We start from the raw sequence: 27,537 nt of genomic DNA, 5'->3' as shown, positions 1-27,537 counted from the left end.
ATTGCATTAAGACATGGATTTTTGTGATGTTCTCACGATTATTCAATTATTGTAAATTACCATATATTTTATAACAAAGATAGCTTATAGAAAGCTTTTGAAATTAAAAGCGATTTCCCCCCAGTAAAGGATCATTCTCATAATCAATGTTACAGAGCATAAGAAGAACAGGCAGTTATATAACCTGATAGTAGAATTCCATCAGACAAAAACAGTAACAAAATATTTTCTTCAAGTCCACTTAGGTTTCTAGTATCCCACATGTGCCTTTTTCTTACTTACAGTACAGTGGTACCTCGGGTTACAGACCCGATTCGTTCCAGGGTGCGGTTCGCATCCCAAAAAGTCCATAACATGAGCGGCACTTTCACGCATATGCGAAAGCACGATAGAGCACTTCTGCACATGTGTGAACTGCGCAGACCGCTTCTGTGCATGCTCACCTGGCAAAACCCGGAAGTAAACACTTTCGGGTTTGCCGTGTTCGCAACCCGAAAAAACACAACCCGAAGCGAACGTAACCCAAGGTATGACTGTAATGTATAAAGAAGGGGATGTGTTCAATGCTGTACAAGCAAACACCTGCTTGTGCAACAACATCAGTGCCCCATGCACTCCCAACCCTCTGGATCAGATTTCTGAGAGGGGTGCATGGTAGAGAGAAGGGGAAGTCCACTAATGAATCACTCACTAAATGCAATTCCAAGTGTACCCAATACTACTGTAGTCACTACCATTTGCTTTGATCAAAGTGACACAAACCCATTCTAAAACATTTGTTGATAGCATTAAAATATAGGATACAGCCCAGAAAAAAGGTTCAGTTAAATGCTTAAGTCCAATTAGACTTAGGCATAGTAATCTTTCAGCCGGTTATGTCCCTTATCTCTAAAATGAAACAGCATTACTTAAGATTGTTCCTAGTGTGGTTTTAAAGGTAGAACAGACAACTTTACCTTTTTCATTAGCACCAAGAGAGAAGTAAAAGACTCTGGCATCCTAGTGTAACTAAGTCAGTCACTAGACGTGTGTATATAACAACAGCAGACTGTATTTGTATAAAAAAATACTGTAGTCACACCTATCAATCTGCAGGATTCAGCAGCTTGTGCTGAACCTTCTAAATATACTTTCATTGCACCAAGCACCACACAGCCCCACACATCAGAAAGATTTTAATGTCTGAGGTCTGTAGCAATACAAGCTTTCATCTGTACAAAGGACACAAGATACCAGGTTAAATACAATCATAATGAACAACATCCAGGGTTCACAACCCTCCACCAACATGTATTACTACCATCTGAACCAACAATCTGAAGATACACTTAAAAAAACCCAGAGTTCGTTTTAAAAAATGTAGACATCTTTCCAAGAGTCTGTAGGTGCACTTCTCACAGCAGTATTCAGAGAATATCCTTCTTGGATGGAGTCACAATGGCATTTTATTGCCTTCAATGCTGATTTTCACAGCGTGGGACGTTCTGCTTTTTTTCCTGATGTCTGTGAACTTCCGCATCTGTTTGTCCAAGCGGCTGACCCCTTTCTTGGAGCTTGCCTGGAACTTAAAAGAAAACTTAGGCTTACTTTTACGAAGAGGCAGGAATTCCAGATTTGCTTTTTTTCAAAAAGGACAAAACATGCACACCAAACTCTTTCAGCAACTGCAATCCTTCTATACAGAAGCTGATAAAGCCACAGGAGATTCCAACAGCACATTTTCAAACCAAGACTATAACAGGGATATGCACTCTCTATTCCAGGCTCTGCCAACCTGGTGCCCTCCAAATGTTTTGAACTACCGTCAGCCCCTGTAGCTACCTTTTAACCCAGGGGTCAGCAAAATTTTTCAGCACTGTCCCTCAGACCTTGTGGGGGGCCGAACTATATTTTTTTTTGGGGGGGGGAACGAATTCCTATGCCCCACAAATAACCCAGAGATGCATTTTAAATAAAAGGACACATTCTACTCATGTAAAAACAAGCTGATTCCTGGACTGTCCACAGGCCGGATTTAGAAGGCGATTGGGCTGGATCCAGCCCCTGGGCCTTAGTTTGCCTACCCATGCTTTAACACATCTGAAAGAAATATACTTCCATGTTTAGGACAACCAGGAAAGATTGAGCCCCAGCATCCTTTTTTTTTTTTAAGCAACGATTACAATGTGAACTCAGCAACTCTCCCATTTTATGCCCTCTGTTATTTATTTATACAAACATATATATCTAACTTTTGCCCTCCAAAAAAGTATTTCTCAAAATGGCTTACAAAATCTAAAAATAACCATCTATCAATGTTGCTGTGGCATCCATCTCTCTAAACATTTCTCTCCAAATATTAAAGTTTGGTTATTTCTGTAGCATATTTCAGAATGCTACACACTTTACAGTTCATCTCTTATCTTATAGGCAGTAATGTCCTGCAGGTAGTAATAGACAGCATTCTGTCCAATATCACGAAGTCAGTGATCAGGATTTCCTAGAAAATACTGAAGTGTAATTTTCAGTTTGCATCAGAAAATTATCTGATGCCCTGGTTTGAAATACAACTAGTTAGCTGGATACTGCCCACTGCATTTGCAATTTCCCATTCACTGTTGCTAATAAGCTTATGAAACAGAAATTTTTTCACCCCAGATCGCTGACCACAGTCACTTTCAAATTTAACTAATGAAAACTAGTTGATCAGCTTTCCCCATTTATTACATGGACTCTGTGAAAGTAAGTACACTTCATGTTTCTCCTATCGTCTATGTGCATTAAAACAGCAATGCAAGTTTACACAATTTGTCATCTTCATATCCCAAAGTAGTCTAATTGTACTATATGCACACTTAAATTAGATATTCATGCTTCAACTTGCGGAGACAAACTCATCACCAGTTCACTAGAGAACTGTATTGAAATTATCTTGGGTATCCCTAGGAAAGATTAGTCATGCTTTAAAATGTGATGGGACTTTGTACTCTTTGAGTTATTTTTTAATGCTCGCTCACTTTTTTTGCTGGAGGGGGGCTTATGATCTTTGACAACGTGATTTCCCTATTTTAGTAGATCATGCAGTTGTGGAAACTTAAATTAGCACATTAAAGCTGTTTTTCCTGACTTGCTCTGTGAATCACAGTGCCAGAAGGATAGTGTTTCCTAGGCTATAGTTAGTGGAGACAAGCTGCTTTGTGTGACAGTGCACACTGGCAACAGCTAAAGCACATGCATTGTTCACACATCCTTTCTGGATACCTCTCAGACCTGGGGTAGGCAGAATTACAGGGCTATAAGGGCATCCTGTTGCCTTCAATGCTGAATTTGACAGCTCGATGTACTTTGCTGAGTCGTTTCTGTTCAGCAAACTTCCTCTTGTGTTTTTCCAAACGACTAATACCTTTCTTAACAGTCCCGGGCTAGAAAAAACATCTCAGTCAAAGGACTAACAATTAATAAGAATAGAAATTTTCAATACATTTAAACAACTGCTCTCTTCCTTTGTCTAAGTTTGCAAATAAACAACATTGACTTTATCCAGTGCCATGTTGTAAAATACTGGAGGATGGAAACCCATTGACTACATAATCCTCAGACTATTGGGGGAGAAGTAGTGCAGAAAAATATTGTGGGTTGAAGTAAAGGATTGTATTGAGGAAGATTTCTTCTCGCTACTTGGTCCAAGACTACACATAACCAGATCAATATAGAACTGCTGGTTCTTACTACCAGCAACAATGACTGTTCAGTGGTATTTTGAGACACTAAACTATTTTGGATAGATTTTCATGTAGTGTCTTTGGACAGGATAGTGACTTAAGGCATATGCAATATATATGAATGGAAAGCAACAGTAAGGATAGGCTCAACTGATTTCCATAATATCTCAACTAGAACTGGTCTGGGCACAATGTTGCAGAAGAAACTTATTTCATTTCTTCTCAATCACTTACCCTAGAAGATTCCATTTCCACATTCCACTTGGGTCTGACCACATAATCCTTGTTGGAGGGCATTGGAACTCTTGCACGAGCACAAAATCCTGGATCGCCAGGCCTTAGAGCTCTGAAGAAATAAGACAAGAGATGTTGCTAAGTAACATGAGAATGCTATTAGCTTCTCTTCTCCCAAATCATTCTCTACTCATCTCCCTGCTCCATCCAACGTAAAGCTCAAAGCTTCTCTGTACTGAGAACTGCAAAATAAAAATCTAGAGATACAGTGGTACCTTGGGTTAAGTACTTAATTCGTTCCGGAAGTCAGTTCTTAACCTGAAGCGTACTTAACCTGAAGCACCACTTTAGCTAATGGGACCTCCTGCTGCCGCCGCGCCGCCAGAGCACGATTTCTGTTCTTAAGCGGAGTTCTTAACCTGAAGTGTACTTAACCCGAGGTACCACTGTACTAAAATAGCAAAAAAGAAAATACTTACTTTTCCTCCCCTGTTAATACTTTCTCCAAGTCCCTGCGGGGTGTTTGACCACCAGAGCTGTAACGACAAAGAGATTTTGTTTTGCGGGAGAATTATCATCATCATCACAATCACCACCACCATTTCTCTCACACAAATTGAGATAATTTAGTATTTATAAACAAATAGGTATTCATAAAATTCAGTAAAAATAAACAGAATACTAATAAAAGCAAGACTCTCTACCAGCTAAGATTCCAAACACCCCAGGGAATGGAGTCCAGAGTGTGAAAGAAAATCAGCCTATACTATAAAGTTAGCAGTGCAGAATATTGCTCAAGATACCTGCTCAACCGCCTTCGCTGTGGCATCTGCTCCAGATCCCTCTGTTCTCTTTCTTCTCTGGTCATTCCCTTGTAGTTTGATGTTAGACCAAAAATAGGCCGAGACCACTCATCTGTTGTTTTTAAAATAAAAAATAAAAAGTGAATGTACAAACAACAGCACTGCACATATATACTGCACCTGCAAGGAGCTCCTACTATCCAACAGGCGATTTTGCCTTAGGTTTTCAATTGCACTGCTCAATATTTAACACAGATACTGAGCCCATTTAAGATATACAGGGTGGGTGAATGGCTTCTCTAACTATCTTTGTTAAGCCTACAAACTCCAGAATTCTGGTTTCCATTTTCAAGCAGTGTTTCTAGACCTAATGACTGTGGCTAGATTTGGGGGAGTATGCACCGTATCTGCAGTTTAACACCCACCCTGTTCATCAATATACTTAAGAAGTTAGTTCAAATTAACAGTCCAAAATGTAGCCTGAAGAAACAGGAACTTCAAGTTAGCATTTAAACAGGTATGGCCCTCCAGATGGACTACAGCTCTCATCATGTCTGACCCCTGACTATTCTGGCTGTGGCTGAGTTTGGGGGCCAAAGGTTCCTCATCATACCATATTTAAAGATATGACACTATCAGAACATATACATTTTTAACATATACACACTTGTTGCTGTCAAGCCCCTTGTGCTTAATTTGGCTTAAGTCTAACTTTAGTTAGGACAAAAGTTACATTAAAGTCATACCTATCTCCCTTAACTGCAATATACTATTAATGAAGAAGTGAAAGCTAAGGAATCTAGGAGATATACAAGCTTTGAAAAATAAATGTAGCCTTCATAAAGTACCATAGTCAGTCTTGTATAAGATTGCAGGTTTTTGTAGCACTGTGAACTGCAAATGTTGAAGTATGAGACGGCTGCACAGTGCATCTAATGAAAACCAATGTTTACTTACTAATTAGCTTCCCTGCCATGTCCTTGTTGGGTCGTGACTCCTTAGGGTGTTTGTAGAGATACATCACCGCTCGTCCAATCCCACTGTGCTTTAAGGTCTCTTGGCTTACACTAGGCAACTGAAGACATACACACACAGGAAACCATCACCTACTAAACCTTGAGAATTGAAGATTGCATTCTGTACACAGGATGCAAACGTTTCAGCAAAGTGGACTTAAAATACCTGCAAACTGTTTTTTTTAAATAGTAAGAAAGAGTGGGACAAGTTTCCCAGGTAAACTTGAGAATTTCAATCTACTGGCAATATTTCATTACTAGGGAGTCCTACTTTGGCGCAGGAGCTTCAGCTTTCTCTGTTCCTTCTTAACTGCTTTTATGGAACATTGGTTTTATACCTTTTAGAGCAGTTTCATTTTAAAATTGGATTTAGAATGAAAACACATCTGTGGACACTTGGATGCTATTGTTGCAGTACCATTCATCTTACTGATATGTACAAATACCTTCCTCATATGGGACTATTCATCTATCCTCTCTCAGAAACTTGTCACAAAGGCATAGAACTGAATCAGTAATGCTGATTCTACAAGCTAGGTATTAGAAACTAACCTCTTGCAGAATCTTCAGAAGCTCCTCACGAATTTTCAGTGCTGGTAGACTCCGGTCTGGTAGTGGGGAAAGCCACTCTTTGATGGCAGACATCACACCACTGTCAATGAAAGTTTCTTTCAGGTCCTGCCTGGAAATTCAAATTGAAATCTATCAGAAGCAGGAATGAGAATACCTTTTGGCAATTCATCAACCCCACAAACATTCCTGTTCTAAAACCAATACAAGAGACATTTTAACATGGAAATAGTAGCCCTAGAAACACATCAAGTTCCCTCTTTCCCATCATGTGGAAAAATAATTTAGATGAGCTTTTACTCACTTTTTAAGGTGCATAACAACAATTGGCAGCAAAGTTAACTTTTTTAGTGCTGGTTTCTTCTGTGTATTCAGCTGCCTATCCTCCTGCAGGAAGTTATAGATGTAATTAAAAAATAAGCAGAAAAAAGCAGAACACTCAAAATCCCAGTGCAGAAGACTTGTAAAGCAGCCTGATTATTCTCCTCTAGCAGAATAACTAAGAAGAAGCAAACCAAGGAAGTAATTTCATTTGTATAAAATTCGCTGGCCTTTTTGTCTGCCTGGTGCCATGGCCTTAAATAAAATCTTAAGAGATTATACGCATGTTATATTTGAGTCCTGAAAACAGCCCAGACACCTTATTTCGCTACAGTTGTTTCATGACAGAACTGTCAGGTCTTCCTCATTTTCACAACACAAAGAGAACATATCTGCATTTGTGTAAGACATAGCGCATAACAATTGTGTGCACAACTTCACTGCCCTCCTGCTGCTTCTTGGGGTGGGGAAAAGGTGTCTATTAATTACTAGCTTGTAGGGCACTGGTTACTGAGCTTCTGTTCTGGATAGTGCCTTGCTACTGCAGTTTCCTATGCCCTAGATCTATTCTTCAACTTTGTGATGGAGTTAGCTTGTTGTCAGACAGCTATTACCTCTCTAATGCTCAAAATCCCCATTTCTTGCTGCCATTCCACCTGTCTTATCCACCTGTAATTATTTGTATGGAATATTTGTGCAAAACCGATGTGCTTCCACCAATTACCTGCTCCCGCTGCCATCACCTAATCACCCCACTCTTACATGGGCTATTTCTGCACTGAATGAGGGCATTTCTGCCAGTTGGCTCCTGTGTTGCCATTGCCTCCACCTACCTCTCTGCCACTACGACTGTGAGATGTGGACAATGCTCTGCAAGCAGCATTATGGTTCTTTGTACATAAGAAGTGCTTTCAGTATTTGCAGATGAAAACTTCAGCATTTAGAAACATTTGGCTCAAATTGTTCATTGCCACTCCTGCAAAAGGAATTGCTCCCCATAACCTAGAATTTCTTTTGAGCGAATTGAGCCTTGAACGCAAGGAACGTACCTCTGCTGCTTCATTCATCTTCACGATCATAGCGCTGACTACATCGTCAGCATCGCTAATGAATGTCCCGCCATCACGGTTGCGCCGGCGTTTGCCACTCATGCTCTTTTTCCGTTGTAACATCATGTCAAAATCTGACATGAAGTCCATGCTGTAATGCAGAAGGTTTCAATGAAGTCAGATTGGAACTAGCCACCCTGTAGCCTAACAAGTGTACGTGTCAAAGTCACTTCGGTCAATTAAAACAGCAGCGACACAAGCACTTTCTCTGCTTGTAGGCATTATAGTCGTACCTTGCTTGTCGAACGCCTTGGTGCTCATATGTTTCGACTCCTGAACGATCAAAACCCGGAAGTGAGTGTTCCGGTTTTCAAACTTTTTTTGGAAGCCGAACATCTGAACCCTGATAAGAACGAGAGCTGCTCCTTATCCTAATGCAGTCTCTTCTTTGAAGCTTTGTGTAGAAGACATTTCAAAGCAACAGCCTACAAGTGGTGTTGAAATCCCTGTGTCTAATCTAGTATAGAAGGCTACTGTGAGGATAATATGGGGTGCAGGCGTGGGGGGACAATGTATGTTCTCAAGCTTCCTAGGGGATTGGCAGGATATAAAGGTAATAAAATACAAAAATATATAAATATTTTAAGGCAAATATGTATACAAATCAAATCTGGTTTCTTGTAACAATCACAATAAACACTTACTGCTTTCCTCTTTTGATATTGTCATCAGAGTCTGAATCGTCAGCTGCTCCTTTCCTTTCTCCTTTCTCTTCCTCCAAATCCTCCTGGTTAAATCCCTTTAGTTACAAAGGCAACACAAGTCAATGCATCCAAATCCAGCTCTGCCACAACGCACATATAAGCCTTTTAATAGTTCTCAAAATTCCTATTACCATTTAATCCAGGCTGCTCTTTCCAAGGATTGAAACAAAATAAAAAAATTCCTTCCAGTAGCACCTTAGAGACCAACTAAGTTTGTTATTGGTATGAGCTTTTGTGTGCATGCACATGAATCTGAAGAATCTGAAGAAGTGTGCATGCACACAAAAGCTCATACCAATAACAAACTTAGTTGGTCTCTAAGGTGCTACTGGAAAGAAGTTACACGGCTACCTACCTGTAACTTTCCAAGGATGTCTACATTGCATCCAACACATAGCAGGGCTGATGAAGTGGTGAAATTTAATTCAGTAGCAATAAAATACAAGGTCTACTAAATGGATATAAACAAGGAAGCCTTAAAAAAAGGTGGGAGGATGGGAAAGACAAGGAAAAAACCATGTTCTCAACATACTTACTGTAAATTCTTCCTCTTCTTCATCTCCAGATTCTCCAAATATATCTGCAATAAGGTTTCTGCAAGAAAAATATGCTATTTGTTTTTCTTATTAATTCCCTGTAGCCTTGTTCACTTCAGTGCTAACAGAATCGAGAACTCCAGCAACTGCATTCCTCTTCCCCACCCAGTTTATCAACTTTGTTCCATGTAACATACATGTCCCATCCACTGCTGCCCTAAGTGTATCACTCTGTTACTCGACAAGACACTTACTCTTGCTCATTTCCTGATTCACTGTCACTCCCAAAAAGATCCTTTTCTTCTTTCTTCTTTCCATCGTCAGCCTTGTCACCCTCATCCTCGCTATCAGACGCTAGAGGTTTCTTTTGCTTCTCGTATTTCTCTGATGCAGCATCACTATCAGATTCTTCATTATCTGAGATTATGCGGCTTTTTTTTGCAACTGCTAACATAGGTAAACAAAGTAAGAAGTGCATCAATAATTGAGCCAAAAACAGTCAACACTTGTAGAGGGGAAAGTCTCCTTCACTTATCATTCAAAGAAGTTGTTAGTAGTCAACAACCTCAGCTTTGCAAAAAATAAATAAATCATATAATAAGCCTGCGGTTAAACAAACCATCACAGATGTACTGCAAATCTCTTACCTAGCGGTCACAATAATTTTATGAAGCAATTATCTGTTTCCTCTAGAACTTGGTTTTGGACTCAATCAGCTTCCAGTTACACTTCAGAGAACCTATCTTAAGACTCATGTATCACCAATAACATGGAATCAGTAACCTAACATACAGTTTCCTGGATGAAGGCACAATCAATCACAGCTCTTAAAATACTGCCAGATGCAAACACCAAAGGAAAACTTGCACACTCTACTTCGGTGCCTTCCTCCCTTTCTTCTCCCTGCTAGACTAACACAGCAAACCAAACCTCTGATTCATTGTACTAGAGGGGGTTTGGATGGGGCAGAGGTGTCCCTCTGTTCATCTCTGCTGATGAGGAGCCCTAATCTGTCCACCCCAGAGAGCAATAGCCAGCAAAAGCTCATGAAACGCGGCTGTTCAGATGCAGATTCAGCACATGGTCCCAGTGGATGCTGAGCCAGCGCTGCTCCTGTCATGTGACTGTAGTAGACCCGATTCTGAACCTCTTTGCTGCACCAGCCTGGGAAGCAATTTCCCCTCTCAGTTCTTGATCCAATTAGGTAAAAAGGAAAGAAGATGGAAGCTTCAGGTGCCAAAACTGGATCAAGGTCTACTTGGTAAACTTACGTAATTATTTTGGGAAAGTCCTCCAAATTAAGTTCTAACGTAAATAGACACATATTACTTACTTCTGGATATTTTGTGAAAATTGCTGTTTCTGGCATCAGCTTCTTTCCTGCCCCTTTTTAATAATTTTGCAATTTACTGCTATGACTTTGGGCTAATGTAAATGTTACAGCACATGTAGTATATAGTCCCACCCATTTCCCCCATATATTTGTCTGATTTAGTATGAATATCATTATCAGAAATCCAGTTTGAAGGGACTTCAAAGATAATCTAATGCAAAATCCTGCCAAGGCTGGAATATCACTTCTGTAGCAGTGTCTCTGAAAGGGACATGAAATCCGTTGCAGGGAAACTGTACTGGTCCATGGGGGCACTCATCTATTTTCCACACACAATGTCCCTGAGAGGGTAGCATGGCATCATGTCCCAGGAGCATTTTGTTCAAAGGCACATTGTGAATTGTGTATTTTATACTGTCCTTGCTGGGTTTTTTAATTAACTTTTTAAATAAAAAACATCTTTTAAAGGCAGACTTCGGATCACCTTGTAAAATTAAGCAACATTTTATAATATATATTTTAAGGCAAATTAACTGCAATATAAATGGGACAGAATGAACTCAGGAACTAAGACATACACCAAGTGGCATGGACTAGAAATAAACTCAGCCAGCCATTCTTAAGCTATTTCACATATGCATATTCATCACTTGCAGGACCAGTGATGCAGGTGGCGACTGCAGGTGTGAATGAGCCATCAGAGAACAAGCACCACCTTTTCAACAAAGTCCACTCATGCATTCTTTTGGGATTCAACCAGTACTGAATAATCAAGGGGTCTAAAATTAGTATTTCCTTACATGTTTTTTCATCATCCTCACTATCAGAGAGGACAGTAGCTTTCCTCTTTGTCAATTTTTCCTCTTCTTTTCCTTCTTCCTCATCACTGTCTACTAGCTTCTGTTTTTTAGGACTGTCTTCTTCCTCACTGTCAGAGTCCTGAAGCCTTTTTCCTAGTTGCTCATTGTCTGAAAGCTGAGCGCCATTCTCTGTTTCCTCCTCCTCTTTATTTTTTTTGTTGCTATCACCAGTCTCTATTTCTGGTTTGTTTCTGGTAATATCTTCAGTTTCAGAGTCACTGGGCTGAACCTTTGGCTCCTCATTTTCAGAGTCACTGGCAAGAGGTTTTGGAGCTACTTCATTCTCTGAATCACTATCATGCGATTTTTGATGCTCTTCATTTTCTGAGTCGGTGGCTGGATGTTTCTGTGGCTCCTCATTTTCTAGGTCACTCGTATGATCTTTGTGTGATTCCTCATTATCAGAATCACTGGCCAAGGGCTTCTGGGGTTCCTCATTTTCAGAATCACTGGCCAAGGGCTTCCGGGGTTCCTCATTTTCAGAATCACTGGCCAAGGGCTTCCGGGGTTCCTCGTTTTCAGAATCACTACCATGGCCTTTAGGAGGCTCCTCAGTCTCAGAATCACTGGCCTGGTTATTTACAGCATCTTCATTCTCAGAGTCACTGGCATGGTGAACTGGGCGATCCTCATTATCAGAATCACTGTCTTTACCTCTATGAGTCCCTTCATTTTCTGAGTCACTGACATTATCATTTGGAGCATCCTCGTTTTCGGAATCACTCTGTTTCTGCCTTGGAGTATCTTCGTTTTCAGAGTCTGTCATGGGGTGTTCTGTAGTTTGTCTGTCATCTTCTCCATCACTAAGTTCATTCTGGAAAAAACAAGTAAATCCAGGAAAGCCACAAAAAGGCAAAATTAAAGAATTAAAGAAAAAAGCTTGAATGTAACCATGAAAAACATGTTTAAGGTGACGGAAACAGTTCATACATGTCTGTTTTTCAATCTGGCTTCTCTTCTGACAAACCAATTTCTTTTTCTATTTTACAATACCTGTGTTAACTACCATATTTTTAAATGTATTAGAAGCATCACTACGGTACATTACATGGTACGATGCAAATAAATGCATTTCGGGGATCTGTGCAAAATTGCCAGGTTGTTTTTTTATTATTATGTCTTTAATTTTCTTGATAATTTTCTTGAAAAAGCTGTGAACACTTGCAAAAAAAGTGGTGTCCTTTGTTTCCTACCAAAGCAAAGTGTTGTATTAAATTGTGTTAAGTAACCATCCCTCAGTGCAAGGATTTACACTTGCACAACAGGACTTCTCCCCACCATTCTCCTCCTTCTGTTCTGGGGGTTCCTCCAACCTCTGGAGCAGATTTGAGAATGGAAGAGGGAGCACAGAGGGGGAGGAATTCCCATTGCACAAGTAGCAATCCTTGCACTGACAGGATGAGAAAGCTGGATACCACCCAATGTATTTAGGGCTGTTTCAAATGAAGGGTTTATATTAGCAACTATTTAGTAAGTTATATTTATTAAGAAATGTTTTCTTCCTATGCATAAGAACCAGGATTTCTTGAAACTCTTTCACAACTACCTCTGAATGTTGTCCTATGCTTCCATTCTCTGATCCAGAGTGCTGTTCATTTCCGTTCTCTTCCATGTCCGATCCTGAATCACGTTCATCCTGCACTGGTGTTGCTCCACCATCATCTGTAACATGATACTTGTTTTTAGATCAGAATGAAGCTTAACTAAAACTTTAAATACTTGCAAACAATGTCACAATTTGTGAGGTACTGTATTGTTCAAATACAAAAAAGCTAGCATCAGGTAACACCAGGATGGCCAGTATGAAGCCAAATAGTCTCTATGAAGTTAGCAACAAATTGGACAATCTCAGAGGCTGCTACTATTATTTTTATATTCACCATACTATTAGCTTTTAAGGTGGCAAACAACATAAGACAGAACTGATTAACCTTCCTATTGTGGACAATTTTTTAAAAAAAGATGAATACAGAATTAAATAGACTCAAAGCGAAATCAACAAGTGGTGACTGCTTTCAGAAAAGAAGTCCTAAACCTAAAAGCCCTGCTGGATTAGGCCAAAGGCCCATCTAATTCAACATCCTTTTCTCACAGTGGCCAACCGGATGTCTCTTGGAAACCCGCAAGCAACACCTAAGTGTAACAGCACATATTCTACTTGTGATTCCCAGTAACTGGTATTCAGTCACACACTCTCCAATAGCGGAGGCAGAACACATCCATCCTAGTTAGCAGCCACTGACAGTCTTAGCCTTTCATGATATAACCACACTGTCTCTAATACAGTATGTTTCAATATCATCTAACACACTTGTTTTAGACCAGGCATAGGCAAACTTGGCCATCCAGATGTTTTGAGACTACAATTCCCATCACCCCTGACCACTGGTCATGTTAGCTAGGGATGATGGGAGTTGTAGTCCCAAAACATCTGGAGGGCGAGTTTGCCTATGCCAGTTTTAGACTATAGAAATAAACACTGCTTTAAAAGAACTTGTCTAGGGAAGCACATTCCCATTTTCTGAAATATCAAAGATCGCTCTGGGTTTCAGCATCTAAGAGCTGATTCAGTCTACATTTTGTGCTTGGGTATAAATGCTCTAATAAAAATACACAAGACCTCTGAGCATATGTGATGCACACATTCCTTTAAAACACAGAGGCTAGGACTCAATCAATATGTGCCAAACCATATATATATGAAAGGATGCTCTTTGTACTTCATTAAAGACTTACGCATTTTGTATTCTGCTAGCCGTGCCTAAGCACAAATCAATTTTCGGTATCGCTGTAAAACAAGGATGCAAGTCGGAGACAGGAGAAATTGCTAAGAGCCCTCAGTTTCTGCAGGGAGCAACTTATGGTTTACAGAATCATTTTGTGGACCCCATACACTATACTAACTAACTGAAGATAGTGAGCTGAAGACCAACCAGATCATCCAGAAAGATGCACGGTTAACAAAGTGCACATGGATCAAGCACTGTGGAAACCGACTCTGAGTGTTTTTTTGCCCACTGACAGGATAAGCAATGGAGGAAGTGGCGAGAAAACTGCTAGTGGGCTGAAACAAGTACTTTTTGCTCTCTCAGCCTACCCAGTCTCCACGAAGGGCAAGCCTAAATTTCACACAACTAAAAGAAATGGTCCAGGTCTAAAGGTGATCTTGGCTTCCTCCTGTTTGGCTCAATTTGGAGGGGCATGTATGTAACTTGGAAGCAGAAATTCCACTAAAATGCAATCCAAATCAGATGCAGGCAGCCGAAATATTTGTGAGTGCATTTGTCAGCACCAGGTCTATCGGTGCAAGACTGTGACATGACTATAGGGACTCAGCTATGAGCAAAACACAAATATACTGCATGGAAGTTAAGGGCCGTAGGCTACGTGCTGTACGGGTCACAGGCTATGCTGCGCGCGTTTTTATCATGAAAAGGCACGACAAAAAGGGGTGACTGTGAGCAGAGTAGCACTGCCTTCGTGAGTCCCCGACCAGCACCCTGCTTGCCCCCGTGGGCGCCCGTTCCCCGGCCCCCTATCCCCCTGCCGCTCAGTTGCCACTTAAGGCAAGCTGAGCACAACCTCCCCGCTCCTCCGACTGTACCTGACGGTTCCCCACGGTAATATTCCGTCTCCATAGCCCCGCCTCCCACTACTACCGGGCGACCAGCGGAGGGGGCGGGGCTCCGAGCTTGGCGGCGAGCACCGCAGAGGAGCGCAGAAACCGGGACGCGGTGGGGGGTTTGAGGGGGGGGGAGAAGGAAGGAAGGAAGGGGGAAAATCACCTTCCAGTTTCTAAGCCGGAAGCAACAGTACCCACGACCTTCCCATCCGCCCCCGCGCGGAGCGTAGGAACTTCCGCAGCCGCGAAATGGCGTCACCCTCCATGGAATCCGGAAGCTCTTGCGCGTGCGCAGCTTGCTGGTCTGAGGACATATCGCTGTGACGTGAGGGAGGGAAGGCGTTCCGTCCTGCCTGGGCCGTAGAGGCAGGAAAAAAAGAAAAGTAGTGCAGCACGCTGTCTGGAGAGGGAACTTCTCGGTTATTTTCCATACCCACCCAGCACCCTCGTAATGAAGAAATGAGGAGCAACAAATAAACCGCTGCTCTTTCGAACTCCGGTCTTATTCGTGTGGAAAGAAAATGTTGGCTTTTAAAATATTTGGCTTTTGCATTTCATCCCACATTTACTCCCAATGATGTCGAGATATTTATCCTCCCAACAGCCCTGTGAGGTAGTTTAGGCGAAGAAACGCCGTGACTGGCCCAAGTAAACGTCATTGCCCGAGTGGGGATTTGAACCTGCCGCTGGTACTCACTTCTGAAACATTTTAAAGTCCGTATATGGAATGCGGCTAGGAAAAGGCGGCTTACGGCAGCCCTGCAGTGACAATAATTGCCAGTTAGGTTAAGGCTGGTTGGATTTTTTTTTACCCCAAGTTCTCCTATACAAAGCATCCCTCACGTTGCAGCAACCACCATCCGCCTTCGCACCACCTCCTTCCATCTTGAATTCTGAGAGATCCATTGCAAGCAAGCAGCAGCCTCGCTTCCCACAACTTTGCCGAGGCTCGTCTCACTTTCCCTGCATTTCCTCCTGTGCGAAGTAGAACGCCTGTTAGAAAGAGCTACTACCTTTTGCACAGAGGGAGGGAAGAGCTACCGCACCTGCAGTAAAATATATACACCCTCCCACAATATATATATATATATACTGGATTTTAATAATGTTTTCTGTGAGCAGCTGTCACTTCCACCCCGGGAGAAGGGAGGACCTGAAGAATCCAGTACTATAGTGAATGCACAGCTTCCGTTAGAGTAATTTATTATAGGCTTATGCAGAGAGCCAGAGAAAAATGATCACGTGCTTCAGAGCGACTGGCATTTAATATCTCGCGGGGTTTGTGGGACGAGATAGCAGCGTGCGCGTGCCGTCGCTTGTGGGGGTGGTGTTGTTTTGAACACATCATGGGCGACGCAGAAGGCGGCGGCTCCGGGTGGCCTCGCTGTAACCTTGCTGAGCCTTGCTCTGACGGAGGAGCCTCCCCATATATAGCTCTTTCCCTGACTAGAAGGAGGAAAGGCGTTATCACAATTTATCCCTTTCTAAAACCTCCACTTTCAAACGAATATGACACAGGCTGACTCGGCCGGGCCCCATTTGTGCTGCTAAATCTTGAAATAATATGGTTAGGGTAGAAATAGTTTTTTTAAATGTGCATCCTGATTCCTGGCACTGGTGTAGCCGGCAGATCCACAACATCCATTCAAAGCACACCCAACACATGCTTAAAGCACATGGGTTCCAATGAATCCTGGGAACTAGTTGCTGCTGGCAGAGCTAAACTACAGTTCCCATTATTCTTTGGGGGAAGTCAAGTGCTTAAACTGCATTATATTTGCTTTAAATGTAGGGTGCACATCTGCTTTCAGGCTTTGTGCACAGTATCCATTAAAGCACATGACATACTCAAAAGTGTTTCTCCTAGGTTTTGCTCATACTTTAAAAAAGTATATTCTCAGCTCTGAGACTCCAGTCAGAGAAACGTTTTCTTGCTGGTGCTGCAACCATTTACCATTATGCCAGCAACTGGACACTTGGTTACTTAGGTATGAAGGAAGCTGCCTAATGTCAAGGCAATTGGTCCACCTAGGACAGTACTGTGCCACTCTCCAGGTTGTATCTCAGTCCTACCTGGAGATGCCAGGGATTGAACCAGGGACCTTTTGCATGAAAAGCTTGTGTTCTACCATTGAGCTATGGTGTGAGATTGGTAATTGATCATTTACATATTTCAGGCAAATTAACTGTATTTGCATTCCTCATACATTAAAATAACAATCCTGCTATCATTTTAATGAGGCTATACTGCAAAAAACCCTGATTATTTATACTTATTATTATATAATACTTCCAATTCTAATTTATTTATTTCCTAGTTCCTGTGAGTGATGTGACAAATGTACAAGAGCTAATTGAAGGCATTCTGCTTGTTACGTGTGCACCTACTTGTGCATGATGAGACAGATCTTGGCACAAAATAGTCTGCAGTTCGTGCTTTTAATACTTTGTTGGCTGGATCCCAGAGGGAAGGATGGATGTCACTCAGGTCCTAATGAGATTGCATGACAGGAAAGATTGACCTACCTTGTAACACCAGGAATAAGACGCCCCACCTGGATGGTGTGTGTTTATAGGTGTGCAATACCATGCACCCAATATCTATCCCAATTATATTCTTCTCACAGCAGCATAAATGATCTGGGAAAAGCAAATTTGTCTAAAGATAAGATGCTCAAGGAAACGGGGGAAATACTTGAGACCTTTTGTTGGTATGTCTTTCTTTCTTTCTATCCCCTTTTAACTCCTTTCCATGAGCTTTAAAAAAAAAGTTAACAGTAGTATTCACTAATGTAGCAATACAAATGTGTTTAGGTAAAGCGAAGTGTTTAATAAGTAGTTGCTGCAGGCAAAAAGTATCTAAAGTGAAGTTAGCATTTATCTGTGAGGTGTTATGTCCAGGATTATAGAAGCTCAGAGACATATAACTGCAATAGGGACTGAAGCAGACCTTAATTTAGTCTGTGCAAGTGACAACTTGTGTATTTTCTCAAGAGAAAGAGGAAAACAACAGAGTAACACCCATGTGCGTTTTAAGCCCCCTTTATCCATATGGCAGCAGACTATTAATTAAGAAGCTGCTGAGAAGTTCTGTATATGTTCAAACAGATGAACTTCTGTTCTCCAGAATAGCAGGATTAATGTCGCTCAGCATTACTTAGTTCAGCATGCACATTGCTATCTAAAGTAATTTGTTCATTATTGATTGCTGAGGGTATAAATTGTCTCACTCAAACAGCAGCACTAATTACATCTCCTAACATGTGATATAGAGTTGTCTAATTGGAAATGCGCTGGCGAATATGCAAGAAAGAGAAAGACAACATATAAACAGCAGAACAGCAACCCAAATAAACAAGTGCATGTGGAGAAAGTGTTACAAGATTCAGAATGGGTTTTTATAAGGGTATAAGCTGAGTAAACAACTTTTAGTTGAGTTGAAGAATCATATTTGTCTTGATTGATTAATGGGCAAAAGCTGCACACGTTTGTAGGTGAAAAAGAGTTCTTTTAAAAATATTTATAAAATTATTTTTGAATCTAATAGTTTTTAAGAAAAAAGAACACACCTGTTTGTTCCTGGACTAGTTCCAAGTTTGAGGGGGCCCTTAGCAAACTGCCCTCTTAAATCAGTGGCCTTCCTGACCGGCTTGACTGGTAGCCGCAATGACACAAAGCAGTAGGCCTCCAATCACTATCAGGTTTTTTTGTTTTTACTTTACTTACTGAATTTATATCCCACCCTTTCTTCTAAAGGTAGCCTGCAATGGATATCTGAAAGCCACATGTTTAATTTCCTGCAAAGCTCCAGCTGGAGGCATTGTGGGAAATTTAGATGGCAGACAGGTGGAGGAAATTAAGCAATTCAAGGGAGTTCCAGGGCAGGCATCAGCTGTGGACCCTACCATGCAGAACAGCAGGCACCATCTCAAAAAAGGCAGTTCTTCCTAGGTGTGAGAGAAGGGTGTATGATAATTACCGGTACCACTAGATAGCCTTCAACTGCATCTGAGTTTTTGGTTTCTATTTAAAAGCACTGGGCATTGAGATTTTTGTTTGGAATACCTTTTAGAAATATCTAAACCAAATTTATTTGGGGTAATGAATTTAAAATTGCAGGGACACTCAAAAGAGTTGTGAATGAAGGTATTAATTGACCTCACTTGACTGAAATGCCAGCTGCAGAAATGGAAGATATTCGAAACAGGGGGGCAAAGTCCTGTAATAAATAACTACGAAGGGAACGTCATTCGTTTTTTCTCTTCCTCATTGAACAGAGGACTGTCTTTTCAGGGTGGAATTATTGAGAACTGGCCTTCTGTGGCTAAATCTCCTTTCTTATTACACTACTTCTGTAAAAGAGAGACGTGAAATCCATCCGACATAACCAATCTTCTGAACAGGGAGTAAGTACACTCTTTGTTTGTTCTTTCATTTGGTGTGGATAGTGGGTTTTAAAATGCAACAGCAAAGGAGAAATTGCTTCCTATAAGCTATTCCACACAGAAGGGTTGAAAATTATCCTTCTCCATCTTAGTTTTTTTTAAAATTAATTTATCACAGGAATATGGCCATTTGATGTGGACGTATCGGATAACAAAGTTATTACAGGCTGGGAGGCTGGGGCTGAACTTTTAAGAGAGCAATCCTATGGAGCTAGGGGGGAGAGGGAGGAGAATCCATGGGAAATCTATTGCCACTTCCTATGCCCTGCCAGCTTGAGGTGGCCAGGGCAGAAGATGGCGTGGAGGTGGGGTGGGTGTTTTCTCTTTTCCCTTTATACTAGTAGGAGGGTGGGAAATTAACTGCATCAGGTCTAGGACTTTGTGTATTGTTTGACTTTGGTGTGTTGGAGGATCAAAGGGACTTGGGAACCTGTGGGTCCAAGGTGCCCCCTGATCCACCCTCAATGTGTCTTCAAATCCTGGTGCTTCCCCTCAGTGGAACATCCATGCCCATTGAACTTTTAGTGGGCATACTGGGAGCTCCTGACACAGCACCCACTTCGGCACCTTCCAAAGGCTCCACAGACAGCCTGTAACTGATTGTAAAATTGCAGTCGTGTTTTTTTATTTGTATTTTTTTATTTTTAAATGAAAATTTGTGACAAAATTGTTTTAAAGTAAGCCCCATTGATCACAACTCATTTATGAGTAATCAAAGGCCATTAACCTTTAAAATATGAATTTTACAATAGTTAAATCAAATAATTGCAGTGTTTCAGAAACGCACAATTTTAGCATCATCCTGGAGGAAGATATGAATCAAGAAAACTAATTTTAAAATATAATTATTGGGTTGTTTTCAATCATACTCTTAATAATATTTGATTTACATTTAATATTTGAAGCCAGACATTCTGTGTTAATCTGTTATTTCAAAAATGTTTACAATGTTTTACCTTTGGGCCTTTGCTACTCACTGATGTACCAAATAATAATTTTATATTCAAATGCTTTACATATAATAATAAAAATACTGTTAAGGTCAGAAACATGCAAAGATTTCAGAGTTTCAGGTGAACATTCCTATTAAAATTGTCTTACATAAGAGCATTGTTTAACAGATTGCACTATGGAGTATTTAATCATTTGGGAAGAATGTTTTGATTTTTGAATGTTTCGGGAATAGATTTTACACAGATTTGGAAACACTCCCCGCTTTGTCTTGCTGTTAGGAGAAATGTGTACCAAAATGCTGATAAATTCTTGTAAGGAGGAAAAAAAGAGAGAAATGGATAAACATTTATGGATTTGTTTCTTAAAGCCAACAAGTACATAAAACATAATCTGGGATGATTATGTAGGCCATTAAATATATTTCCTACATCTAGCCCTGGTCTCACCTGCCACTTTTCCATCTACCATACAAATAATTCTCATTTGGTTTTTCCTCTAAACTTTGTAACCAATTTGTTAGTTACATATTGGATTATGATTTTTCTTGCCCCTTGAAGATTTGACCTCCTTATGATGTTTCTCTCCCTATGAAAACAGGCTGCATGTATCATCTTGAAGCAGGATGGTTGTTTTCAGAAAAGTAAGTCTAGTCCTTCATCTTGGTGTGACACATCATATATACATTGGGGGGGGGGTGCAGTTTAAGCTCTGAGCTATATACAACACAAAACTATCATAGCACAAAAGAAGCAAACTGTAATACAGTTGCTATCTTATGTCCAGTGTGTGTTTCTTTCCAAAAATATGAATGAGATAAGAGGATGTATCCCAACTCTGGGGTGGAGAGTGGGATTTTGAACCTACATATAGAGGGGAAATAGCTAACTGTCCCCACTCCCTACAGTTATTCTACTTAAATTTGCAGTATTTTGTTTTGCTTATTTTTTTTTAAAAAAAGAATGAAATCCAGTGAGTGTGATGTGGAAATCACCTCTGGCAGTTTGTTGCATGAGTCCATAAAGTACTGCAACAGCTGCTATATTTTACAATTGTTTGCCTATAAAAGGTAAGCTAATAAAATACTTTAAAGAAGAATAGAAATAACAAAGGTTACTAGTAAACTGTTCCATAGTAATAAACCTTGGCCATATGCAATTGCACCAATGCTCTGAGAAGACAAAATGCTTATGAAATTGACCAGCTAGGCCTTAAGTCAGAAAAATCAATAAGACAATCAAGAAAAAGAATCTGAGATTAGACAGCTCTCACTCTGGCGTGTAACGGAAGACGTCCAACAGAAGATGAGAGGCGGTGGGCGGGGAGGGGGGCAGATTTTGGCGTCACACAGGGCACCAATAATATTTGAGACACCAAGGTCTGCCACTGCTTATACTTCGGCTATTGTCCTCACTACCAGCTAGTTGCAGGAGGGCCCTCGTCCATTTGCCCTCTGGCACAGAGCCAGCTTCCTTTGTTACACTAACAAACATACTTAGGGCCATTCACCATGCTGAAGACTTTACCAAGAAGCTTGCCTGCTAGTTCAACAATGGAATCCTCCATTAGATTTTAAGCCTTGCTGGATCCAGAATTCAAGGAATTAGAAAGGACTCAGGCTTCAAAGGTTCCCACAGTTTAATCAACATCAAGTAGGAGGAATTGGTTCTCCAAAGCACAAGAAATGTAACATATCCACAAATAAGTAAATGACTTTTATATCCTTTCTTCCACAAGGGTGACCATATATGGTTGGAGGCCTCTTCAGGAAGTGAGTTTAATGTGCCCATTGGGGCAGTTGTAAAGATTTCTGACTCTGGAAGGTTCTTGCTGGAAGATGATGAAGGCAAGGTAGGTGTCACAACATTTATTCAACAGATCCAATGGTTTTGCATAAAGCGTAAGAGCTAGAGATTGGTCTGAACCCCACAACCAGAGATCAAGTTATTCTTGGACTTGATAGAAATCTGGGATTCATAGCTGGAACTTTGTGAATTACTTATGTAGTGAGATGGGACAAACTGAAGGCCCATATATGAACAATCCATTCTTTAATAGTGTTTGAATGTACATCTGAATTACCAGTAATTTTCATTGATGGCTTGTCTGTAATGTGTTTCAAGGGTTGGTAGTTCCTAGGAGTGATCTGAGGTAGTGTATAAAATCTAAGCTGATTAGCTAAAAGCAGTTTTATTTAAGGAACACTGGATCATGGCTCGGAACATCTGCAATGTGCGGCCAATGCATCCCGCCTCTGTCAAAGGAGTTGAAGATATGATACGCCTTGGAGACATGAATGAAGCTGGCATGGTGCGCAACCTTCTTATCCGCTACAAGGAACAAAACATCTATGTAAGTTAGGAATGTGACATTTCATTGTCAAGTAATAATACGAAATAAAAGCTTGTATTTTGTCTGATCACAGATTTTCCTCTCAATGAATTAATCATCATTTTACTTTCCCTTCAATTGACATTAATTGATATCCAGCAACAACCGCCGCCCCCCCCCCCCCAATTGAGCCAGTAGGGAATACTTCAATGTGATTGTAAGACTACTTAGATTTTTTTAATGAAGAAATCTGTGCATTTTGTTAAGTTAAAAAAAATAGTTCAATATACATTCTCTAAAAACTTCAACAAAGGTGTGGGCAACCTATTTCTTTTGAGAACCATATGCTTTTAGGGATGGTCTGACAGTTGCCACATGCCAACAGTGATAGGCACAGCTGGTGATGGGCAGATCCAGAGACAAAAGTGTTATGGAATAACTAATCTGGAATAAAAACCAGTGTGCTTCACTTTTCACCATAGTTGCCTTAGAATCCTGTGAAGATCTACTCAGAAGTAAGCCCCACAGGGTTTATTGAGGTTAATCTTGTGTACAGAGGCATTTTTAAAAAAATTGTACATCTGTTCTGGAAAGCAAGTGAAACAAATTCCTTTCTGACTTTACTGTGCTTCACTCACACACGTGACAGAAGCCTACCAATTTATTCTCAAATCGCTAGGGGGAGTTATCCCCCACAAAGCATAACAATCCCCCAAAAAGAAAAAAATTAAGTACCGCTACTATCACTTCCATTGTTTTCTGAGCCTACATGAAAAAGTGGTAAGGAAGAAACTCTGATGGGATGATGGAAGAATTTTACTGACTTTATTTTCAGTCTAGGGATAACAGAATTCTCCATTTAAATGTGCCCCTGGACTACTGATTATGAATGATAAGGAAAATGTAGAGTCAAATGCAACATAGCACTAAATGGGGTATGTGTACATGGGATGAGTTCTGCTCGTGCAATGAAACGCTCCCTCCCCTCGCATATCCCTTAAACCCTTTCTGGAGACTCCTTCAGTCATCCACAGCAGCTTTAGGAGGCATGGGAGAAGAGTGGGGAGAGACCTGTTGTGCAGGTGGACATTGCTCCTTGCGGGCAACAATTTAGCCGACTCCTGCCCTGCCCAAAATGTTTGTATGATAATGTGTCCAATATTGTTGACCCCTATAGTAGTGTACGACAGACTCTAAAGGCAGAGAACTTTCATTCATTTATTCTGCTTTCTACTACATTTCAAAGGCTTCTAATCACATGTTTTATGATACTTGATAAGGGCAGAGCATGAGGTGATGAGAATATTGTTTGGGGTTTGTGTCATAAGCATCTTAATTTCTTTAGACCTACACAGGATCTATCTTGGTAGCTATGAATCCATACCAAGTGCTGCCACTGTACACCATGGAACAGATTAGACTCTACTGTAACAAGAGGATTGGAGAACTGCCACCTCATGTCTTCGCCATTGCTGACAATTGCTATTTCAACATGAAGAGAAATAAAAAAGACCAGTGCTGCATCATCAGGTAGAGGCAATTAGTAGTGGAAAAGTTTGATGCTATTCCAAAGAAGAATAGCTGGTGGGGTTGGGTGGGAGAAAAAGAGTAACATCTAAGGGAAGCTTCCTGATGAGTGTTTATTGTGTTTCTCATGAATGCAAACTTTTAGCACTGCTGTCCAGTGTCATTGGCATCAAAATGTCAAACCATATTTGCCCTGCCCATTTAAACCAAAATTACCCTTTCCGGGAAAATTTTGATAAATCAAAAAAAGCCTCTTGCCAGCCACCTATCCATTTGTGATATCTTAATGATGTATCTGCAGATCAAGCCCCCATATTGAACCACCCAGTGTAGAAATGATGACAATGCTGTTATTTTAATGGCACCTTGCCATAAAAGAAAAAGACCTCTGGTTTAGAAGTAACTTGCCAGCTGTGGGCAGAGTCACTATGCTGGCTTCCTAGCAGTTGGGATCAGCTCCATTGTTGCATTTCCATCACACTGACCTTGCTGCTGCCTCACCCTTGAGAATAAGCAACACTGACCCACCCACTGGAATGCTAACGTGGTGGCTTTGCCCCATTCAGCAAGCTGCTTCTGCCCTGGTCCAGCTGTTTTGTTCATGTAGTGACCATGGGCCTGACTTTGATAGGCGTACAGTAAAAACAGGCACATGCCCTCAAATGCCACACATTCGAAATGAGACAATGGTAATGCAAAAGAAGAGGAGCACAGGTGTAGGCAAGAGGTATCAAAACACAGCTAAACAGTCATTCAGAGAATACCCACTTTGTGAAGTGTGGTGGTGGAAAGCAAAATTCACTCTTTTCCCGCAAAGATTGATTTAAGATTATTCAAGAGCAAGAAGAAACGGGCCACTTTTTATTCCAATTTGTCAAGAGAGTCCATCACTGAGTTCACCAGATTTGATATCTTATTTCAGTGGAGAATCTGGAGCGGGGAAGACCGAAAGCACAAAGCTGATTTTGCAGTTCTTAGCAGCTATTAGTGGCCAACATTCTTGGATTGAACAACAGATTCTAGAGGCCAATCCCATTTTAGAAGGTAGGATATATAATGCCATTCACACGGCAGTTCATTCTATTTCCCTGACTGTTAATTTCTGCATTATATTTCAGCTTTCAGGAGATGTAAAAGCCACTTCTGAAAAACCAATGGATGTTTAGCACTCAGGTTCATGTTATTTGATTCCAGAAAAAAATCTGTTTGCATTCCTCTTAACCCATAAAATTGCAGGAGTAAAGTGAAGAAAGTTGGGGTTGTATACCAGTATAGCAGAAGCATTCCTGTGAAAAAGGGTGGTGAAGCAGTGACGTCGTCCAGGGATGTTTGTTGTTGTTGTGACACGCCATGCTCACTAGTGTGAATGGAATTTAGTTCAACATGGCAGTATATTGGTAAAAAAAAATGGCAGTTCTGTATCGCAGCAGGTGCTGCAGTGTGAAAGGAACATTAGAAAATGGAACAGAAGTGCTAGCGTTATAATCAGGAAAACTAATGCAGTATTCTGCACGTCTGAAAGCACCCCTAGAATGTACACCATAAATTTCCCTCATACAATCATATCCACTGTTCAATCTGGAGGTTCCATTTGCATTCCCTATTCAGCTGTTAAATATATGAGGATGTCTCATAGAGAAGGGCATGCAGTCAGCCTTTGCTGTCACACATAAGGAAAATATTGGGGAGAAAGTATCGTCCAGTTCTGGAATATTCTTAAAAGAAATTGGAAATGACACATACAGCTGTACTTTTAGCTGGCTACACTGTAAACAGTCAATATCTGGCTGAGGTTTATGGACTTTTAATGGTGTTTTAATCAGATTATTTCACTGAAATGTTTATACATTAAAGATGGCTCACCACCCTCAAGATCCTGGGATGTAGTGGACTATAAATCAAAATAAAATAAAATGAGCACCTGTTACTTTGTGAAAAATAACTTCCAAGTATCTTGGTGCCCTGAATGATTTCAAATGAGCAAAAGAATGGCCCTCCCCTTCATGATGCCATCTCACCAACTTGCAGCTTTTGGAAATGCCAAGACAATTCGGAATGACAATTCGAGTCGCTTTGGGAAATACATTGATATTCACTTCAACCAAAACGGGGTGATAGAAGGAGCTCGGATAGAACAGTTCCTTCTGGAGAAGTCTCGGGTTTGTCGCCAGGTAATTCAGAGCACGCATTTAATTTGGGCTGTGTTCCTATTTTGATTTGTGCTGCTGTTATGTCTGTGGGGGTCTTTTTATCATTTTAGGCTCCTGAGGAAAGGAACTATCACATCTTTTACTGCATGTTAATGGGGATGAATCTGGAGCAGAAGAAGATGCTGAATCTGGGCACAGCTTCAGAGTACACCTATCTTACTATGGTAAGTTGTGTTATGGAAGTCTACTCAGTATTGATCCAGAGCAGAACTCCAATGTATACCGGTAGTTAGCAGAGTAAAAAACTTAAACGCATTGCAGGATTCCCAAAAAATGGACCAGAGGCAATTGTATTTCATTCAGCAGAGCTTTACTACTGCTACTGAAGGCAAATGAGCATAATAGTAACAAATCCAATACTTTCAGGATTGGCACTGTCCATAAGAAGTCCAGTTGCAGCAGACTTAACTTAAACTCACAATAACTTATAAGAAGACTAAACCTTAACACGAAGCATAGTATATACAGAACACCACACAGAACGAAAGAGAGATAGAAAAACAGTGAAACCCAGGCTCCTTCTGGCCTATTATTATTGTCGGCATGGCCTTGACAGAAAGAGATAACAGGAGCAGTTTAAGCCAGCTGTACTCAAGCTTCTCTGAAGGAATAACCCAAACATCATGAACCTTCTGCTTGTTTATTTCACAGAGAAGCTTTCAAAACCCTCTTGAATTAATTAGACTAGGAAAGATCTCTGCACATCAGATCAATACTTTCTGTACTAAGAAATGCAAACTGACAAGTTGTGCTTTATGTCTATCAGTGAGCCTGGTCCTTACCAGCCATTTCACACCAGTACAAGCACACTGCACACAGAGGCTTTTTCCTCCCACAAAGTTTACACATGTATTTCCATGCATTTTTATATACCGTACAGGGAAGAAAGCTAGAGGAAGAGGCAATTTAGAGCAGAGAAACAGGAGTGTGGAGTGGGGGGAAGAGTTTACACACCCCACACTCCCTGCTTTCACTCCTGCTTAGTGAAGCAGTTAATAAAGAAGAAAAGAACTTCTAGGTGACAGTTTTATGTATTTGCATAAAGCATGTACTTTGGCCTTTGGGCACCTTTTTCCACTGAGCATGTGCAAACCATTCTTAGATGAGAAACAGAAACCCAGTTGCCATTCCCCTCCCCCCTTTAGAAAGACATACTGTACATACATGAAAGTGAAATGTTTATGAAAGGAATGTGGTCCTAAAAAGGAAACACTCCATCTGCTCTGAGCACTTCCCTAAATTGGAGAGGTTTTTTTGGTACCAT

General features: G+C 40.8%; 2 protein-coding genes and 1 long non-coding RNA gene across 15 annotated transcripts in view; 1 reads left to right on the top strand and 2 right to left on the bottom strand.

Moving 5' to 3' along the window:
• Window positions 1-1,159: 1,159 nt before the first annotated feature.
• Window positions 1,160-15,089, bottom strand: IWS1 (interacts with SUPT6H, CTD assembly factor 1). 9 transcript variants are annotated; one of them, XM_033149990.1, is made up of 15 exons: window positions 14,973-15,065; window positions 13,924-13,975; window positions 12,734-12,849; window positions 11,128-12,001; window positions 9,249-9,441; window positions 8,995-9,052; window positions 8,399-8,493; window positions 7,695-7,845; window positions 6,629-6,711; window positions 6,307-6,436; window positions 5,696-5,813; window positions 4,739-4,850; window positions 4,415-4,471; window positions 3,936-4,047; window positions 1,160-1,564 (listed from the first exon to the last, which is right to left on the bottom strand). In XM_033149990.1, exons 2-15 carry the CDS (start codon window positions 13,925-13,927, stop codon window positions 1,433-1,435), a joined length of 2,235 nt encoding a protein of 744 aa, XP_033005881.1. In that variant the 5' UTR covers window positions 13,928-13,975; window positions 14,973-15,065; the 3' UTR covers window positions 1,160-1,432. The 9 variants fall into 9 exon arrangements, with proteins under 9 accessions (XP_033005881.1, XP_033005882.1, XP_033005880.1 ...); XM_033149991.1 differs by lacking the exons at window positions 13,924-13,975; window positions 14,973-15,065 and adding an exon at window positions 14,792-14,947 and having other exon boundaries at window positions 11,128-11,620; window positions 11,660-12,001; XM_033149989.1 differs by lacking the exon at window positions 14,973-15,065 and adding an exon at window positions 14,792-14,933.
• A 416-nt stretch (window positions 15,090-15,505) lies between these two features.
• Window positions 15,506-18,649, bottom strand: LOC117046315. Its single transcript, XR_004426561.1, has 3 exons — window positions 18,379-18,649; window positions 17,336-17,449; window positions 15,506-15,568 (listed from the first exon to the last, which is right to left on the bottom strand). It is a non-coding gene; the product is annotated as an uncharacterized LOC117046315 (long non-coding RNA).
• A 409-nt stretch (window positions 18,650-19,058) lies between these two features.
• MYO7B (myosin VIIB) overlaps window positions 19,059-27,537 on the top strand; it is a 55,037-nt gene continuing 46,558 nt past the window's right edge. For 4 of the 5 annotated variants that reach the window (XM_033149980.1, XM_033149981.1, XM_033149979.1 and 1 more), the window contains exons 1-8: window positions 19,059-19,215; window positions 20,806-20,848; window positions 21,943-22,056; window positions 22,405-22,557; window positions 23,882-24,066; window positions 24,986-25,107; window positions 26,092-26,234; window positions 26,324-26,437. In XM_033149980.1, coding sequence (XP_033005871.1) covers window positions 20,831-20,848; window positions 21,943-22,056; window positions 22,405-22,557; window positions 23,882-24,066; window positions 24,986-25,107; window positions 26,092-26,234; window positions 26,324-26,437 — 849 coding nt within the window. In that variant the 5' untranslated portion in view covers window positions 19,059-19,215; window positions 20,806-20,830. Of the gene's footprint in view, window positions 19,216-20,805; window positions 20,849-21,942; window positions 22,057-22,393; window positions 22,558-23,881; window positions 24,067-24,985; window positions 25,108-26,091; window positions 26,235-26,323; window positions 26,438-27,537 lie in introns of those variants that run through there. The other variant, XM_033149982.1, reaches the window with a different exon arrangement.

This window comes from Lacerta agilis, chromosome 5 (assembly GCF_009819535.1).
Source record: "Lacerta agilis isolate rLacAgi1 chromosome 5, rLacAgi1.pri, whole genome shotgun sequence".
In the NCBI taxonomy this organism is placed as follows: domain Eukaryota; kingdom Metazoa; phylum Chordata; class Lepidosauria; order Squamata; family Lacertidae; genus Lacerta; species Lacerta agilis.
This window is presented reverse-complemented; position numbering and strand designations above follow the sequence as displayed.